This window comes from Drosophila innubila (assembly GCF_004354385.1).
Source record: "Drosophila innubila isolate TH190305 chromosome 3R unlocalized genomic scaffold, UK_Dinn_1.0 2_E_3R, whole genome shotgun sequence".
Taxonomy (NCBI): Eukaryota; Metazoa; Arthropoda; class Insecta; order Diptera; family Drosophilidae; genus Drosophila; species Drosophila innubila.
In genome coordinates, this window is record NW_022995380.1 from 1,645,309 (window position 1) to 1,664,967 (window position 19,659).

The following is a 19,659-nucleotide window of genomic DNA, read 5'->3' on the forward strand; positions in this document are numbered from 1 at the left end:
CCCTTACTAATATTTATTTTATGTGAACTAAAAGATAATGTCCATGAGCATACAGAGTCTATGATTACCATTGTATAGAAACCATGTACGGAAAGCCAACCAAATTGCAAATAAATAAATACGGAAGTTACCTATAAATTCGTAAAAGATAGAATACTCAAAAAACTTGATTGCAAAATTTTAATATTTGTGACAAGTGCGAATAAAGCACTAAAAAAATTGAAATTATAATAATATGATAATACATACAAATAAAAAAGTTACAAGCTCTTCTAATATTAATTATGGCTTGAAGAGACATTGGGAGAATAGAGAGTGATCTTCAAGAATGACAGTAAAAATCAAAATTTGTAAATATATTGAAATTTTATTACAAAATATTTCTTAAAACTTAACAGTAAAGCTACAACTATTAACGCTGATTAATTATTTGATCATTTTGAATATATTGTTAGTAATGTACAAAGAAGCATATATTTATTAATATACACAGATATTCATCAGTACATATTCGTATTCGTGTACCTTTGACTTCAGTATATTCAAAATGATTCAAGTCCAAGCAATGTTTTAAAATCAGCTTTTTATTTATTTATACTATGTACTCGTATGTACTTATGCTTTCATAAAAGGGCGTATGGTTAATGTAATAATAAATTTTTGGAATTAAAATGTACATGTGTACATATGCATGTAGTATGTATGTGTAAATGTATGTACGTATGTATAATTGATTCGGCAATTCTGAACGTTTTAATGGCCTACATTGGGATGGCAACATTATCAACAGTGGGCATATAACTAATTTCAGAGCAGCAAAATATGCCTGACACTTTCTCAAATTTGCATTTCCATTTTATTGAAAGGCAACTGAGTTCCTGGTGTCTTGGGTCTCGATGAAAACTAAAACGCGAATTACAAATATTTAATAAATTCAACGAAAGTTAAAAAAATCGATGGAACTGCATATCAATATAAAATAAACGTAATGTTTAAAATGATAAATTAATGACCCCTTGACATTAAGTTGAAAAGTTGTCTGCCCAATCATGTATGAACTTTTGCAATTGCTTTATATCTCAATGTTTAACGGGTGAACTTTACGTGTACTTGTTAAAAGTTCAAATATACCTTCTCAAGACATTGAGAACTTCATTTGTAAATGAACTTATAAGTTTCCATTAAAACAAAATATTTGCGAATGCAAAGTCCATTACAAAACATAACCATCTGATGAGATACATTATATATATGAATATATATCTGTTGATATTTAAGCTGCCATTGATGTTTATGCTCCCGCTTTTTTCAGTTTAGCACATTATTGTTTTAGCATATATAGTATACTAAAGAGTTCATTGCAACCGTACGTACTACAGTGTGTGTGTGTTTACATACATATGCATACATATGTACATATAGAGTGAATCACAGGATTTCAATTTTAGCTATGTTTAACAATCAATTACTATCTGAATTTAACACTCCTAACTCTTCGTCGCCGCGCATGCTTTATACATAAGTTAATTTCGATGTGGCATTTAGCAATTAATTGAAACATGTTTCATAATTAAGTTAAACTTTTAAAAGTATTTCATTAGCAGTCCATTGTTGCCCCTATTAATTAGTCTCTCCCTGCCCAACATGCTAGTCCGGCTGCGGTTGCAATTTAAAGCTCCCCATACCAATTGCTTGCAGTCTCAATGTGCATGCCTTACTGCCCAGCCTCGTAAGCAGTCTCTCTATAATTTGCAGCAGCTGTCGCGATCGATGGAGCACATTTGGTCTACAACATATGGGGTTGGTACAGACGGATTCAGCTAAACGTATCGCTGCTGCTGCCGTTGCTGTTGCAGTTGCTGTGCTGCAATTGTTGCCCGCAGGCTGCTGACACTGTCACCGTAGATGATTGAAGTGCACTTCTAGCCAACAGGGGCAGCCCATCACGTCCTGTCGTCGGTATGTGTTGCCCCAACCCTTGGCGAAACTGATCTTCATGCTAAACCGGTCGATTGGTCCCAGCTGGTTATGCTGCGACTGCTTGCAAGCCAGCCATTGAGCCCTGCAAGTACAACGTATGAGATCAAGTTAATAATATGCACTCGTATATCAACAACTGTCGAGGATCTGAGCTACCTGTGTGTTTCGAAGGCCTTCAGACAGTAGCCAGGCATCACTTTGCAAACTCGATCCAAGCGCTCGGCCAACGTCGGTGAGTCCACAAATATCGGCACATTACTGCGATTGTAAATCCAGACATCACCGCACTCCAAGCTCAAAGTCACACCTGTAAATCAGCGCATTACACTCAAGTATTCAATTTGGGAAATCGTTATAAGTGTACTTACCCAGACCGACCTTTTGTCGCGTGTTCTGAACCGCATCCGTTGGGGGCCGTTTGCCCCCCAAATCACGCAAGCACATACTCTCACATACTCCGCTGCTGTCGATCGGTCCGTCCGCATGGATATTAACGGCTAACTTTTTGGCGTGAAAGAACTCCCCAACCCGTTGGGAGAGCTCCCAATAGGCAATCTGACACCAGACCTTAGAGCACGCGCTGCGATCTAAAATTGATAAAGAATTTTTCTTATGAGAATCGGCTTAACTCACGAAGTGTTATAAAGTATTTATTAACAAATGCGAATACAATTATTATTCTGCAACAAAATCAAGACCTCGTCTCGATGAAAACCGAACCCCTATCAAAGACAAACGAACGCCGAAGAATTGATACTCTTTAATAGATATATATAGTAATATTAAGTATACGTTAGTACGTAATTCCGCAAAAAAAGGATTGTTCAAAACTGCAAACTGGTTCCTCGTAGGTCTGAATCCATTATATTAAGAATTTTATGAGATAAAAAATAGTATACAGAAATAATTGAAAAGAACAATAAATAAAATATATATTTTTTTGTATTAAATTGAATTAAGATTCGCACCAAAACCATATATATTTAGGAAACCGAACCAAAATCTGCCCTCTATTTGTGTCTTTTGTTAATTGCTCAGTTCCCAGTTCTTTCCAGTGCCGGAAACTGTTGTTACCCGAAAAAATGGCAATGTTAAAATTGAAACTGTGGCGATAAGAATGCGTGTGAATAACTGGCTAACATTACAAAATGGATAACATTAACGTTATATTATTACCGTGCGGAACTGAAAGATTGGTTAGATAAAGAGAGAATTTTCCCTGATCTAACCGAGCGTCTGACTCTCACACCCAAATGAGTCTGCTCTCTAAAACAGCTCACAGATACTGCATACATACTGCATACACAAATACACATATGTATATGCATATATTTATATACATATGTACATTTATAGACTCTACTTTAATGGTAATAATTTTGGCGCCAGAGCGTTACGTAAATGAGGACGGCGCCTTTTGACTTGTTTGCCTAGATTCCGGCTCGACTAATGCCAAATGAGCGAAGCGCATTATTTATTTATTGCCAATATTATAATGTTATATTTCAAGGTAAAGTGAGCAGAAAGGTACTGCACTTCAATGACCCTATAATGGCATACAGTGAGTACGAAAATTCCAATGCATTGTGTAATTTCGTATATAAAAAATCTTGTTGTCTTAATAGTAAATTAACTTTTGGTTTTAAAGATACAAATTTATAGTGATGAGTACTTGTATCTAAAAAACTTTTAAAGTGTGTGAAAGGAACAGCAACATAATTTTTATAAAGATTTCAAACTCTTATGATTGTTACAAGTACTATGATTGTAAATTCTTTTAATTGCAAATCAATTTAAAGAAATTCATTTCAATTCATCTGTGTATTGATATTATCTTTATTATTTAGTTGGCAATCAGATCAGTGGCCCAATCAGTAAATTTTTGCAACTGTAGTAGAGTGTATCTTCTAGTCGGTTATAGTGTTAAGTGTGTACAAAAATAATTGTAAATACAGACAATGTCTGTCGAGATTTAGCCATAAATCCGCAGACTGCTCTTATTTTGCAGGCACTTGTGGGCGGAGGAGGGCGGAGGGGTTACAGCTGGCCATGGTCAGTGAAGGGGCGTCCCGTCCCGTCCAACAAGGCAAATGGCAAATGGCGCCTAGCTGCTGTTTACCTAATTGGGTCGACGCTGGCACCGGCGCCGTCGTCGCGTCGCTTCTCTTCGCTTTCCGACGCGCCATGGCCCCGAAAGTGTTTTCCCCCTATCACAGTTGAAGCTGACGTTTGAATACATACACATAATTATGTGCGTACATACATATGTACATACTTTATGCTGCTTAATTATAAAAAAAGAGAAATAAAGACATAAATCGAATTACAATAAACAATAACAGGAAGAACCAGAATAAGAACATACACCTACACCTATTTACGTACATACAGTGGCTCCCATAGTATTTGACCCTATAGTCTTACATATTACACAAGTTTAAATCAATTTATCTATTACGTGGAAGCAGATATAAACGCGATTTGTGAATTATTGCTGGAACTTAAGTTAAATATATTCATTTATTTTTTATTTTAATTATATTTGCATTAAGGAATAAAACCTAACATAATTTCAAATGTAGTGGATCAACTAAGTTGTGAGCCACTGTATGCACATACATACACGTATACATTGCACACACTCACATGTAATTAAATTGCATAAAGCATAACATACATACATATGCACAAACACACGCACACGTATGAATAGTGTGCTCTTTCGTCTTGCAATTCTCCCATAATGATGAGAGAATGAGCAATAGGGAAAGAGAGGGGGTCGCGGAGATGGTAGGGCGCTGCCAGTGCTTTGGCGCCAATGCCGCCTGCTCTGGCACACGCCACAGACGAACGGCATTCGCTCGGATTCGACTCTTTGGGATTCTTAGCGCCGCACAGTTTGACCATTTCTCATTTTGCGCGGCAAAAATAATATCTTTTGAAACAATAAAGATATTTCAGAAGCTTTTAGTAGAAAACTTCATAAGCTTTAAAATGACCTCTTAATATTAAATTAAAAATAAATATATTTTTTTTTAATATCGTATGGGGCCAAGCAGACCAAAAACTCATGTACTTGCACTGCGGTCCTCTGATTTTATTACCATTTCGCATGTTTTTCCATCAATGTTAGAAAATAGACCAATTTAAGTGTTTTTTTTTTTTGCTGATATAAATCACAAGTAATTTATTAGAAATGGACACACTTTCAGATGAAAACAAAAACATGAAGATCAGTCGAAACTCAGTTTTAAGGATTGTAAAATTTTGTAAAATTTGCACCGAAAAATATGTAAAATTTAGAAATTTTCCGCCCACAATTTTTATTCTTTTTGGATTCGTAATCTTTGAAGATCTCTATCGAATAAGTATATTACTTTTAAAGATCGTTTTCGTCAAAAAAAAATGATTTTTGCTACGCTTTTCGACCTGCTGCCCCAGTGTGCGTTGTTTTGTTTTTCGGTCAATGTGCATACATATGTATGTATGTACATATGTATATACATGCACACACATACATTATGTATGTAGATACAAAAGCACATACTCTGAAGTGCGCATCCACGGGCTGCTGCTACATCATCTTTAAATTTAGAATACTTTTTATTCTACCTGTGTGTGTGTGTGTGTGAACGTGTGTGTGTGTAGTGTAAATTGTTTGTGGCCACACATGTCGTGGCATATGCATGTACATATATTTCATGTACATGCATTTAAAACTTCATAAAAATATATTTACGAACAGGCAACAATATACATACATACGTCAAAAAAATATAATTTCATTTTCAGATATTAACTTTAAAATTCTGTAAAGTATTTTTTTAATATTTAAAGAAATTTGTTGAATTTTACTTTTGTTATTGCTAACATAATTTAATTTAAGTCTTTCTATCAAATTTTTATATAAATAAATAAATGCATTACAGTATTGGTATCAAATAATAAGGCAAGATAAAGGGCCGTTTCTAAACTTAATGAAAGAGATACATATTTTTAAATTTGACAATAATTATACTAATTAATTATACCATACTAAACATTAAAAAAATCCGTCTATGCTCAAATCGAAATTTATAATAGCTCCCCCATAGAACCATAATACTCGTATTCAAGTAATTGTTTTGACAAAATACTGATTGCTGTATACAATTTAGAGCTATCTATTTTCTAGACGAGGTCTGAAGAACTGAAGAACTCTTGTTTATCATCCAGACGCTCCATTAGTAGCATTATGAATTGGTTTTAATTAGGATTAAACCAATTTGATTTCCAGTTTAAATTTTAGAATATTCAAATTGGGGGATGCAAGAAGCGAGGTATATTTTTAGCGAAGCTTAGCTAACAGCTCATTCAAATGCAAAAAGCGCTTTTCCGTCATTTTGTCGCCTCGAAAATGCCATAAAAGATAGATAGAGAGAGAGAGAGAGAGAGAGAGAGGTAGAGAGAAACATATTGTCCAGTTCGACGACAGCGTTGGCGGCAGCGCCATGAAATGATATCATTGTCATAAAACCCCTTCCTTCGACCGTCCCATCCAACGTGTAGCTAGTGGTACCGATAACCAGGCAGAGGCACAGCTACATCCACAGCTACAACTACAACTACAGCTACAGCCACTCCCGCGTCCGACGGTCGCTCTACAAAACTTTCGTAAGCAAGCGCAAAGATTGTTGTTGCCGTCGTCGCCTCTCTTCTTCGTATTCGCATTCGCCTCGCACTGTTTGTATTTGTTTTTCGCTCATTATTTATTTTCGTGTCGTTTTTGCTGTTTTCGCTTAAAAGTTAATATCAATATAGAAAGTGACGACCTGACGCGGCAAGCTGGCGCCACGAACAACGAATAACTTGACTGCCTGACTCGGCCCGTGCCGGCGTGCTCAAACACACGCACGCGACCGTAACCATCGCTCTCACACATGCATATGTATGTATAAATGCGCACACAGGCACATGCACTCATAATATGTAAGTATGTATGCAGAAAGGTGCTTGCTGTATCGCTCAATGCTCAATAAAGCCGCTCCGAAGATAAGAACATAAGATCATAAGAATTAGAGAGGGAGAGAGCTAGCGAGAGATAGAGTGCAAAGAGAGCAATTATAAGGCCACAAACTCACCTTTGCCATCAGTGGTGAAAGACTCGAGACTTGGCACATACAACTGTGGCTCCGCTTGCTTGATGATGCTCGAAATGCTTTGGCTGTGGTTGTTGCTGTTGCTGTTGCTGTGGTGGTGGTGGTTGTCGATGTTTTGAGTGTTTCCCTCGGAATCTAGGATTTTAGAACTCTGATCAGTTAAGTTGACTGCTCCTGATCACGAATATACCTGCTTACATACCTGTATCTCTTAGTCTGAGCATTTTTGAACGCTGATACGGTGGAGGCGCGGATTCTGCAAGTGCAAAAGAGAAGAAAACCATTCATTTTGTATCTTAAATCAATTACATTTCCTAGCTTCTTCAATATTATGCGAATTTAATTGAAATTCTAATACTAAAATTTATCATACTAATATATTGAACGAGGAGTTTAAACCTAGTAGCTTCCAAATAGCAGAAATAGACACATGTTTATCAAAGAATATGTATACGTGTATGTGGGACTATCCTAGTTGAGCCCACAAATATGTGACACCTGGGTTCTTAATAAAATGGAACATTGGATAAATTTAAAAATGTTTATTACTTTAGGGTTTCACAATCTAATGTTACTTGTTTGAGCTGTGTTGACATTACTGTTTTTGCTGGTCCAATCCCCACATATATTCTTTATACATATTACGTACTATTTTCTCAAAAGTATCATTTTAAAACTGGTATTTATTTAAACATACTATGCTTTATATTTATTATCGCTATAATTTCTGGTCGATGGTAAGATGATCGATAGATAAAACAAATATTTTTTTATTTTGGTTCGTTAATAATATTCACCTACATATATACAGTAGAAATAAAGATCTCTATAATGCCATCAAGGGGCATCTTTTTATTGAGGATAACTGTTGAATTATTAGAGACATTAATTTTATGGCAATCTATTTGCATTAATGTGATTTTCAATTCATTAATTAATCAATTAGAAAGGTGCGCCACAATAAAATATTTTTGATTGCATCAATTCAATTCAACACAAAATGTCAACCGGTGGACAGGCAAAAGAGGCTTTTTAATATTGGATATGCAAACAGGTTTCCAAAAATATCTACCAAATGGATGCTTAGTATTACAATATTTATATCAAGCTAAGTCTAAGTCGAAACTTATGCACTTGAACCATGTTAGAGGGTTGAAAACTTTATACATTTTACAATCTTGAAAAAATTTTATATTACATGTACTGTATTTAAAACAATGTCGGAATCTGTCAAACATAAGATAATTATTTACACAAATTCTTTTTTTGGGAAATACATTCATAGTTATTACTTAATTTGGCATTATGATACAGGCAAATCAAATTCCAAATAATTGTTGAAATATTTGATAAATTTAGTTTTAAATTTTGTGATATAGCAAAAAAAAATGTATATTTTGATCATTTGTTGTGAAAAAATGTTTTATTAATAATGTTGTTAACATTTTATTTAGTTTTAAGGCAGTCGATTTTTCAGTCCCCGACAAAATGTAGGAAAAATTAAATCTGAGATATTTCAGTAAGTTCGCAGCCGCAGCTTATCTCTCAGTTAAGTTAACCGGAAAAAACAAATTTTCAATTCAATACTCGAAAGTAATGAGAAAATCCGCATGTCCTGACAACGATTAGGAATATTTACTGTGGACAGTTTGATTAGTTTTGACCAGACTACGGGTTACGGTCTACACGGTTTACGGATTGAAATGCGCGTGTTTAAGACGAGCTGTGCGATGAGATCATGTCTCACAAAAATAGTACAATATTAGTATTCGAAAATACATACAAACATACTACAAAAACCAAAGCAAATGCGAAACCGAAACAAAAACCAAAAAAAAAAAAGAAAAAAGAAACAGAAAAACAAAAACAGCAACAAACTTAAGCGCAGGCAGGCCAAACATCAGCGCGGCGAAATAAAAATAAATAAATAAAATAAATAATGTTTGCATATCAGCCAGCAGCACTGGGGGACATTTTATTGGCGCACAAATCGTTTGATGTGCTGCGCTTGCCGCTGGGAGCGGAGGAAGCTGGCGCTGCAGACGTCAGCATTGTTGGTAGCGTCAACGGCGCGGCGCTGTCGACTCGGTTGGCCCCGGTACCAGTTAAACCTGATTACGGTTTGCCCTCTCTTCTGCCCCAACTCCCTCTGCTGTCGCCAGTGCCTCCTTCTCCTCACGCTGCGTGAATCTAACAATTCTTGAAGACCTAATGAAAAAAAGACAAGCCAAGCCAAAAAAAAAAACAAAAACAAAAAAAATGAAGGGAGTAGCGAAATTCCAACATTGCCTTAATCACCACAACGAAGCAGCATGGAGTGGCGTCCAATCGACCGTCCGACGGACCGACCAGTCGATCGACCGGCCGCCAGCTCCAACTGAAAACTCAACTGATTTTTGCTCACTTCGCTGTATTCGACATTTTATATGATTGATGGGATCGTTTCCATTGACCAACAACAAATGAAAAAGGAAGGGACTAAGGGATGGGTCTACCTGTAGCATGATTCTTTAATTAAATAATACTGCGTACAAGTATTAAATTTCTAGACCGTGAAAACGTTGAGTATTAAGTCCTATCTAAATAGTTTAATATGTAGACTGACATAAGTATCAGCTGCAAAGATTCGGTTAAAAATAATTTTATTTGTTCAATTTGTTTTATTTTCCATTGAAAAGATTATAATTCAAGAATAAGATTTATTATTTACTGAATTCTTAATTCAGCTTAAAGATAATTGGTGTTTACTTTAGCTAAAACTATTCCTTCATATTATTGGAAGCATTACGTTCTTCAGAGTATAGATAGGGTATCTTTCAGTCCAGCACTTATGTCCATTGAATGTTAAGAAAGTTCGGTGGACATTCACAACGTTGGAGCTGCCAGGCATAATTTTACTTTTTTATGAGAAATTCTCGAATGGAATGGACAAAATATATATATATGTGTGTGTGTCTGTATGGTCGCTAATACTGGTACATCCCGACCAAACCGACCGACCGACTGGCATCGTCTTCGCTACAATTCCTGGAATTGTGTTCCCTTGGCCAATGTGGATGGAATAACATTATCGACTTGTTTAATGTGCTCGGCGCCATCATTAAAAACCCGTCCCAGTCGGTATCGAGAAGTCAATTCGATGTTCCCTGTTCCCTGTTCGCTGTTCGCCAGACGACGAACGACCGACAGACAGACAGACAAAAAGACAGACTCTGATGCTGCGACGCGTCTGCTGTCGCCAGTTGAACAGGTAAATGCGGCACGAACCACGTTTCCATGCCTCCAAGACCATGTTATGTTTACAGTACCTTTACCATCGTGTATCTGGGAGGTACACGCTTCTTTTTTTCTTTTGGTAACATGCACATTAAGTGCAACTGGAAAGAGCACAACGGTTGTTAAAAGAAACAAGATGTATTTATGTATGCATCTTATACAGTAATTGGGCAATACACAATTTAAAATTCGGCAATCTCGAAAAATAAACTTTTTACTGATACTGTACGTTTATGACAGAAGCTAACAATCCTAAGATAGATTTTCAGTTGGATGGTCGCAAGAATCTCCAAGACTTCAGAAGTTAATAGACACCAAATTTTATTTATTAAGAAAAAAAATACAAATGTCTATATTTAAAAATCTCTAACAAACCAAAAGTATCGCAAAATCCATTTTCAGTATTCCGGAAACCAGCTTTGTTTTCTTTTAAATGTCAAAATATTTGCTGGGGGAGTTAAAAAATTTAAAAAATATTGAATTAAATAATAATAATTTGAAAATTAAATGAAAAGGTATAAAGAAAGTATAAAATATACCAGCAAATAATAATTTTGTTTACATTGGAAATACATTTAAGACACTCGGGTTTGATAACTCCGAAAATACATGCATATGTGCCAATTATGAAATTTTTGACATTTCAAGAGCACCGACATTTCGTTCGGTTGGTTTCAGAAAGCAATTGACATCAACATCTCTAGAGACTTGTGGAACACACCTGATAAATATATGCATCATCAATGTACAGGGCAACTAAGAGTTTTTCATTCTTATTTTCTTCTCAAAAGTTGGCAGCACTGTCCTCAACCTCAACGCATTCATCTCAGACGCATCGGCAAAAATAACAACAACAACAACGACAACGACAACGACAATGGCGGCCGCAATCACAACGAGCGCCATTTGCGTTGGCGACGACGCCTGATTATTTCCTGGCGCCAGGTTCTAAATTTACGCAAATTATTTTGAAAAGAATTTAGTCGCCGTCATGTCGGTCGAGCGTTTGCGTGAAGCTTTTACATCTTGTACGCACATTTATACAGCACATTATAGTTAAAGATGTACAAACATATTTTACATACATATGTTTATACGCAGGGAGAATCAAAATAGTATTGGCACACCAATATGCATTGAAGAAATGACTTAATACAAGCAAAAATTCAAATTTTAGGCCGTATTTTTTTATTTTATTTATTTATTTAATAATTCTTTGGCCCTTTTATATCATTTTTAATTACAAGGAAACGGATACCATGTTTATAAAGTGGTTTAAGCTGCTTAGGATGAAAGGGAGTTAGCTTAAACAACCTTCATAAACACTTTCTTAATGCGCTTTATCGCGAAGATTGCATTTTAAGCTCGTCGCTAATTGTTCAAGCCGCTTTGAAATGTACTACTGCTGACTCTCATTTACAACGACGAACCAAATCATATCGCATCTATAAACTTAAAAAATTATTGCAAGACAAAACGATCTTGGTTAAATCAGGATTAGCTGCTTTATAAACTAGGTATGATTTTTTAGTATCATCGTCTAAAATCCATCGATAAACCGTATAAAAAGGTTATCGAATTGGTTCGGAAAACAAAAATGTTCGATGTTTCGATATTTTTTCACATTACTAGTGTCAGCACTTTTATGATTCACTGTAAAATATGTACGCATCTGCCTATTAAACAGCAGACTGAGCGGGATTGTCACTTAAAAACATTGAATAGGGCAGCTACACAAATACACACATCTATACAATTGTATGATTGTATACAATGCACATGCCATTAATATGCTTACACTTGCCATTTAGCTTGCAATAAAACTTAATGATGCACAGCTGCGGCAGATTAGGCGCCAATCGTAATGATTTCCAAAAGTACCGTACGAGTGTAGATGCATAAATAATAGGTACATATAAGAGGGCTTTCAACACAATAAATACAAAACATCCAACATTCAATTAAATCAATTACAAGTGTTATCAATTGATGTATACAACACGGCTACCAAAATTGCTACATTTGTACCAAAACTGGTACATTTTTCACTCTTTGGTTAGTTTTATTCAATATGGTACATTTTTGTAAATGATACTTATGATACTTCAAAATAGGTTTAAGCATTTGTAAAAACGGATCCGAAATATTGTACATTTTTTGAAAAATGTTTTTGATTATTTTATATATTAATTTTAACGCGAGGTACAACTTAATTATTTGTTTTTTTTTTTATAAATTTTGTAAATATAAACTATATTCGAATTTAATTAATAAGTAAAAAAGTATTTGAGTACTTATAAAAAATTTTTAAATTTTTAAAAATGAATTCATTCGTTTTTTAATATGGTACACATTCTTATATGTTCAAAGCAGAGTTGGTACACTTTTAACGAAAATGGTACAACTAGTAAATAGTGAAATCATACAACACTGATTCTATAGAGAGATAAGCACTGCGAAACGTATGGAATAATGTATGATACGAGTGTATAAAGTGAAATCCGTGTTGATATTGAAACTTTATTGGAGGCTCATTGAAAATCGTAGCTGATTGATTACACAAAATAGATATATCTACCTGAATCGATGGGATGCATTATGCGATACCAATGCAGCGGGTTGCAACACGTGTAGACGTAATCCCTTGCAGTGGGACAACTGGGCAGGCGTCTCAATTCGCGGCCATCCCTGAGGTCGGACCAAAAAAAGAGCTGGCATGTGGTCACGTGCTGATCCTCGTCGAGGGGCGAGGTGCACTTTATCAGAATGCACTGCAAGTAACTTGGCGTGCTCGTGATGACGGTATTGTTGTTGGTCGGCATCGAGTTGCACTTGGGAGGCGGATCGACGCGACTTTTGACGGCTTGGAGCAGCTCGGCAATCTGCTTGTTCTTGAACGGTTTTAACAGTGCATTGACATTTTGGTTGAGTGTGCGATGACGCAAGGTTGCTCCTGTTGTGTTTACTGTTGCCAAGTGGGGATGTATTGGGCAGGTGGTGGTTGTGGTGTTGGTGGTGGTGGGTGGTGTCGAGGTGCGTTGTCGGTTCAGCATGTATCGTCTGCTGTCTGGCGGGCTCGTTCTCGCTGTGGATCCACTGCTGGAGTCTGTCGTATGGCCGCCGCCACAACAATTGCGAAACATGTTCGCCGCTGTTGCCGCAAACGTTGTTGGAAAAAGTCGCACCGGCTCCGGATGTGTATTGTAATACGCAGGCACTGATCCCTCCACAGACATTGGATAGAGCCCGTTTTCGTCGCTCAATAAATCGGCGCCAGAGCTTGCGTAACTGCAGCCGCCTTTCATATAGGAATAATCCGATTCCTCGGTCGCCGAGGCGGACACGGACACGGACATGTCCGCTTCCGTTTCCACTTCCACTTGCGAATCTGTGCGATATATCAACTGCTGCTGGTCCTGGGCTGTTGACCTGTGCTGTCGATTGGGGCGATACGAGCCTGAGTAGTCTATGGAGCAGGATATCAAGCAATACGGTGGCGGGGGGGTGCTTAACTGACGCATTGTCGAAGGATCGTTCGCACAGCAGCAGCAGCAATTGGCAACTGAGGTCTGAGGGAGGCGTTGATGTTGAGGGAGATGCCGCTGTGGTTGCTGCATGGGTATCGGTATCCCATCCGCATCGCACGTAGCCGGATTGTTTCTGGACGCATAACGCAATAGTTCTTTTTTCTTTTCGCTTGGGAATATCATGGAGGGACATCAATTTTTTTGGTAACATCGATCTTATCGTATGCGCATTATTTGAATTAATCAACCTTATTCAGACGCACTCAAAAGGCCCCGGCAAGTCGTGATTCTGTGATATGTACGGTGGGTTGGCTTTTGGGAGTGGTGTCTGTAACTTGACTGGATTTTAATGCTAACATATATATTATATATATATATATAAATTAGAGTTTGATCAGAACTTTTCGTTGGCGCAGTTGTTTCATTTACGAATCAATCAACACGACTGTTAATATCCTTTCAATCGCAAAGTAGGCTATATTTTTCAGCCTTGATATGTTTTTGGTGGTACTTTGATTGCTTTGATATGAACTCTGCAAAGAAAACGAGAGAAAGTATATATATTCGTTATTCCATGATATATCAATGTATATTTTTGTAGGTAATGTTAATCATAAAAAACAAAAATTTCTCCCTTTAACTATATTTCTTTGTTTCTATCCGAAAAAAAAATCCAGGAACCGTTACCGGGACCAAAGCCGAATAAATTGAAAAGAACACGTATGTGCAGTTTAAAATTAAAAAAAAAATTTTTAATTGAAACAGTTGTTGCGGTACTATTTCCGGTTTCGGTATACAAGTTGTATGCAGTTTCAAGGAAGTAAGTAAATTATCAGGCCTATTTCGATATAAACTTTCGGCAAGATTTATCGGAAGTGAAAATCTTCAACCTGTTCTAATATCATTCTTCAAATATTTTGCGTATTAAATTCAATTTGAGCTGATAAATTATGTCTGATGAAGGTAAAAATATAAGTTGGCCTGTGAATGTATACATTAAAATTCAAACAAATGAATTCAGAATGTACTACTAACTCTCGAAATATTCGAAATTATAACTGTAGGTATTTATTTTAGTTTAAAGCTAATAATTATGAATAATTTAGGTAATAGAATAGGAAAATTTCAAACTATTTAACCGAAAACTATTTAATCTTTATTGGAATGAAGAAAAATAATTTAATCTGAGAAAAAATTAAATTTTTTCAATTACTAAAGAAATATTTATTTTCGAATAAAAATTAAAACTAACAATAATAAATTATTTTTAAAGTAGAATAGGGAAATTCAAAACTCTTAAAAGAAAATAAATTATTTTTTACAACGAAACTTTATGCGAAATTGGAAAATGATTCTGTCTGAAAAATTGTTATTTTCAAGAGATTATCGTAGTTCATAATTTCAATCATTTTTTGCCCTGGGTATGTACATGTGTGCACATTAGCAATCATTCATATGTAATACGAACATACATACATACATATATGCGATTTCTTATCAGAGCTTCGGAAAGCTCAAAAACGCCGCAAAAGTTGAGAAACAGAAACAGAGCGCATGAGTAATGTGCCGATCGGAACAGTTGAGTCCGACTGCGCAGCATCAGCGAGCAGAGCAGCAACTGACGCCGGCGCTGACAGAGAGCAGCGCTACAAGTTAACAACCCAAATACAAAACTGTGGGGTCTCTACGACCATTTTGTTGCTGGCTGACTGGCTCGCTGGCATTTCTTGCGCTCCTTATCGCCGACGACAACAGTGGCGCCGCCGACATGACGGCACGACTACATGCTCAGTTTTACTTCACACACACATGCATATCTATGCATACGTACGAATGTATGTATGTATAGTATACATACTGAAATGTTCAAATGTATACACCGTAACGCACACACAGGCACACTCAACATTCTGAATTTACTTGCTTGCGTGCCAGCCAGAGGCAAAAGCAAGGCAAAAGGCAGGGCATCAACGCGACGAGGCGAGACGAGACGTGGTGCGGCACAGGCGCCACAGTGGGCGCCACTGACGTAAACGTAATAAAAGAAATAATAGTAACGATGTCGGCGTCGTCGTCGCAATGGCGCCACCAATATAAACTTATATCAGACAGACACGAACAACGACAACGACAGCGCCAGCAACAGCAATACAACAACAACAACGATACGATAGACCGACGCGTCGGTCGGTGGGTCGCTCGTTCGGTCGTTTTGTCAGCCGGTTTGACAAGTTGAAGAATCAACAATTTGAGGTGAATTAATAAGAGTCAAGAGCGGGAGAGCAAAGAGAGAGAGAGCGACTGCCAGAGAGCGCCAAAGCAAGTGCACAAGAGAGCAAAGTGCCATGTTTTGTATATGCATGCGTGTGTGTGTGTGTGAATGGGTATCTGTGTGTCGATGTCTGAGAACCAACACATTTCCGAATTCTTCTGAAAATTCAACAAGTATAAGAATGCAAGAATTGTGGTTGCGGTGGCATACACAACGTGGAACAAAGGAATAACGAGGATGTCTGAGGCAAACTATTAAAAAGATCACGACTAAAATAAGTACAAATTGTATGTATGTATGTATTTCGTTTTGTGCATTTTGTGCACTGTTTAAATTGCACATGTTTATTTGTATACACAAACATACATATATGCAAACGTATAGATGTGCATGTATGTATGTATATGTGTACTCTTGCAGGCGCCACTCACACCCACAGCATAACGGTGTAATGGCGCCGGCATACACATACACATACAACGGCGCACACGAAGAATGTACACACACACACACACACATACACACGGTTGGTATGTTTGTGTGAATGTAATTTGTGTGTGTATAAACATTTAATTCTAATATGCATTAAGTACAATACATTGTGTAAGTATGTATTGTACATATGTAAAACTAAATTTTATTCTATAAGAAATGTATTTTATTATATTGCAAATATAAATACCTAGTGTTTAAAATTAATAATTATGATCAAACTGATTGACCTAATCATCTTCTATTTCTAATTGTTTCTACTAATTTTTATTTAATATTCGCGTTATTGTTAGTATATACTGGGAGTGTAATAAAAATATAATAATTATGTTTAAATATACTTACTTTATTATTGGGATCTATCCATAATATTCTTATTATCCGTTTTTGTATAAATAAATATATCAATCTTGTGTTTAATATGTTGTTGTATTGCAATATCTGATATGTTTGCATATATTTAGTTCACTTATGTTTAATATTCACATTGCTGAAGACAGAACAAATTGAAATTAAATACATTAATTTATTAATTTTTGATTTAATTCACACGAAACCTTATTCGATTTATAAACGCGTCGTCGAGATTGATTTATTATTTATTATTTTAGTGGGCGCTGACCGATCGTCAATATTGTTATTAATTTATTCACTAGTCAGCACTATTTTCTGGTCAACTAAGAACTTACAAACATACATACAATACATACTATACATACATACATATGAATGTATGTATATGTTACGTGCAAATACTTGTGTGGGTAACTGTAGAATTATAATCCGCATATTGCAAATTGCGACCGAGTTAGTTGTCGCTGCTAAACACAAAAAACAAAAACCAAAAAAAATAATAAGAATTTTAATGCTAAAGAAGAAGTTCAGCTACATGCTAATGTGCGTGTGTGTGTGTGTGTATCTGTGTGCGTGTATTTGCATGTGGGAAACGTTGTCAGGTGTCGGGTATACCGCATTCGTGTGGTGTGTTGTTGCTGTGGTTCGATATATGGACATAATAGAATTTATCGACCATTTATTTATCTTAACGATATCTGACGATATATTTAAACATTGCACGCATTTCCTATTGTTTTTATGTTAATCTCGATTGTTTTAAAAATGGATTTGTTGATGGCAACCTATTAAACGGATTGGTTTTTAAATTCAATAATTAAATGTACAACTTAATAAGTTGTCTGCAGTAAATTTATGTTTAAATTCGTTATTTATTTTTTTTTTTTTTTTGCAATTTTAATCTGTTGGTTAAATAATGCCAATGCTCGACCATAGAAATAATGTTAAGAAAACGTTTGATTTTGCCCACTGATGTACACACAATACATACATATGAATGAGCTTTTGCAAGTATGTGTGTGTATGTTTGTAACATTGATCAATCGAACTATGTTTGTATGCATGTATGTATGTAAGTAGCCGTCGCGAGGGAGTCGTTCAATTGTTTTTGGTCGCACTTTCAACGAAGAAAGAATAAAAGAACACACGCTTATTTATACACTCTTACATATATATGTATGTGTGTGTGTGAATGTTAAATTGAAAGTTGCGTACACATCTCCTTTTTTTATTAATTGAACAATTTTTACACATTGATAGTGGCGTTTTAATTCACAATTGGGCTTACATATATGTATGTATGTATTAGTGATCGATGACAGCAGCGGGGGCGAAATTTGTTTTGCTCGTCATTTACCGCTCGACCATTCACTTCACTTTTCACTTGCACAATAATCGAAAGCAACAACTAAGAAATGACTCGAAAATAAAATGTTAAAGTCAGTATAGAAACGCGGACGTTTTGCATGCTATTGTCGTTGCATTTATTTGTTGGTTACGCCCGCGTTTTCAACAAAAAATCGTTCGTGTAGTAACCAAAAAACCACGTCCGTTCACAACGAGAGTTTCTTACGTTTTGAGAGAGCATGCATAGTGTTTTTTGTATCTGTCGCATGTGTGGTGAATTTGCTGGCGCCCTCTCACGCACACAGCGAAACGAGTCGCCCTCATACAGTTACAATTTACAGTGGGAATGCGCAGTGAGAGCCAAAAGCGGCAGACTTCTTTGCATAACCTGTGGCTCTCTCAATCGGTGAAGCAACCCACTGCGCAATTTTTAACTCGCTTGAAGTTGGCTGCGCGCAATTTTCGAACTCACGTGAAGTTTGCTGCGCACTTTGAAACTCTTTCATCGGAATAACCGAAAATTAAATTTTGTGTCTGAAATATATTAGAATAACAAGCTTGAATGATTTGATTATATTTTATACCAATAATTTTAATTTGTACACATTGTAAATATTGTATACATTATATTATTCATAAGGCTTTAAAGCAAATACAACAAGATCATCAAGAATCATTCAACAATGGCACAAAATGTGATGAATGGTTGCGATCAAGGGCATATCAGTTACAGTCTCTCTTTGCCCATGTCTGACGGATCAGTGGCGCCCCTTCACGAACACACACACACACATAGTTAGCGACCAACAGAGATCAAAGACGCATCGGGCAGTCTGGTGTCCAGTTTTCAGCTCCAGCCGAGATAATTGTCTCTGGTTTGGACGACTTGAAAACATAAAAGCAAATAGGCTGCTGTCATTACGATAATAACAGGTCGGGACCGCAGGCCTCAGCGATGATGACGTCGAGTCGACTGTGGGCTGCCGACTGCCGCCTGAAGACTGAAGACTGACTCACCTCACGACAGGAAATTGCTGCTGAAGTTTGAATAAATTATGTAAGGTTTTCTTCGTGAAACAAAAAACGAGCGTTCTTCTGCAAATGATTTGGTTACGTTGTGGCTTTAAAATTTTTAGATATTGATCAGCCCACTTCAATACAATCATGATAATTTTTTTAAACATTACAATATTTATTGATGGATTACGTATGTGAATTTAGAAATCAAGATTGATATTTCCAAATTGACAGATGGCCTGATAAAATGGTTTTT

At 36.3% G+C, this 19,659-nt stretch overlaps 1 protein-coding gene across 1 annotated transcript; it reads right to left on the minus strand.

Moving 5' to 3' along the window:
- Window positions 1–347: 347 nt before the first annotated feature.
- LOC117789672 (mothers against decapentaplegic homolog 6) lies at window positions 348–18,604 on the minus strand. Its single transcript, XM_034628751.1, has 8 exons — window positions 18,328–18,604; window positions 17,031–17,175; window positions 12,973–14,454; window positions 7,321–7,374; window positions 7,101–7,253; window positions 2,349–2,567; window positions 2,137–2,287; window positions 348–2,062 (listed from the first exon to the last, which is right to left on the minus strand). Exons 3-8 carry the CDS (start codon window positions 14,102–14,104, stop codon window positions 1,897–1,899), a joined length of 1,875 nt encoding a protein of 624 aa, XP_034484642.1. The 5' UTR covers window positions 14,105–14,454; window positions 17,031–17,175; window positions 18,328–18,604; the 3' UTR covers window positions 348–1,896.
- Between the last annotated feature and the right edge of the window lie 1,055 nt (window positions 18,605–19,659).

Coding starts and splice junctions, on each gene's coding strand:
- LOC117789672 (XM_034628751.1), bottom strand. CDS start 14,104: ATGATATTCCCAAGCGAAAAGAAAAAAGAACTATTGCGTTATGCGTCC. Junction 7,375..12,972: donor AATGCATCCCATCGATTCAG/GTAGATATATCT, acceptor TTGCACTTGCAG/AATCCGCGCCTCCACCGTAT. Junction 2,288..2,348: donor GCGACAAAAGGTCGGTCTGG/GTAAGTACACTT, acceptor GCTGATTTACAG/GTGTGACTTTGAGCTTGGAG.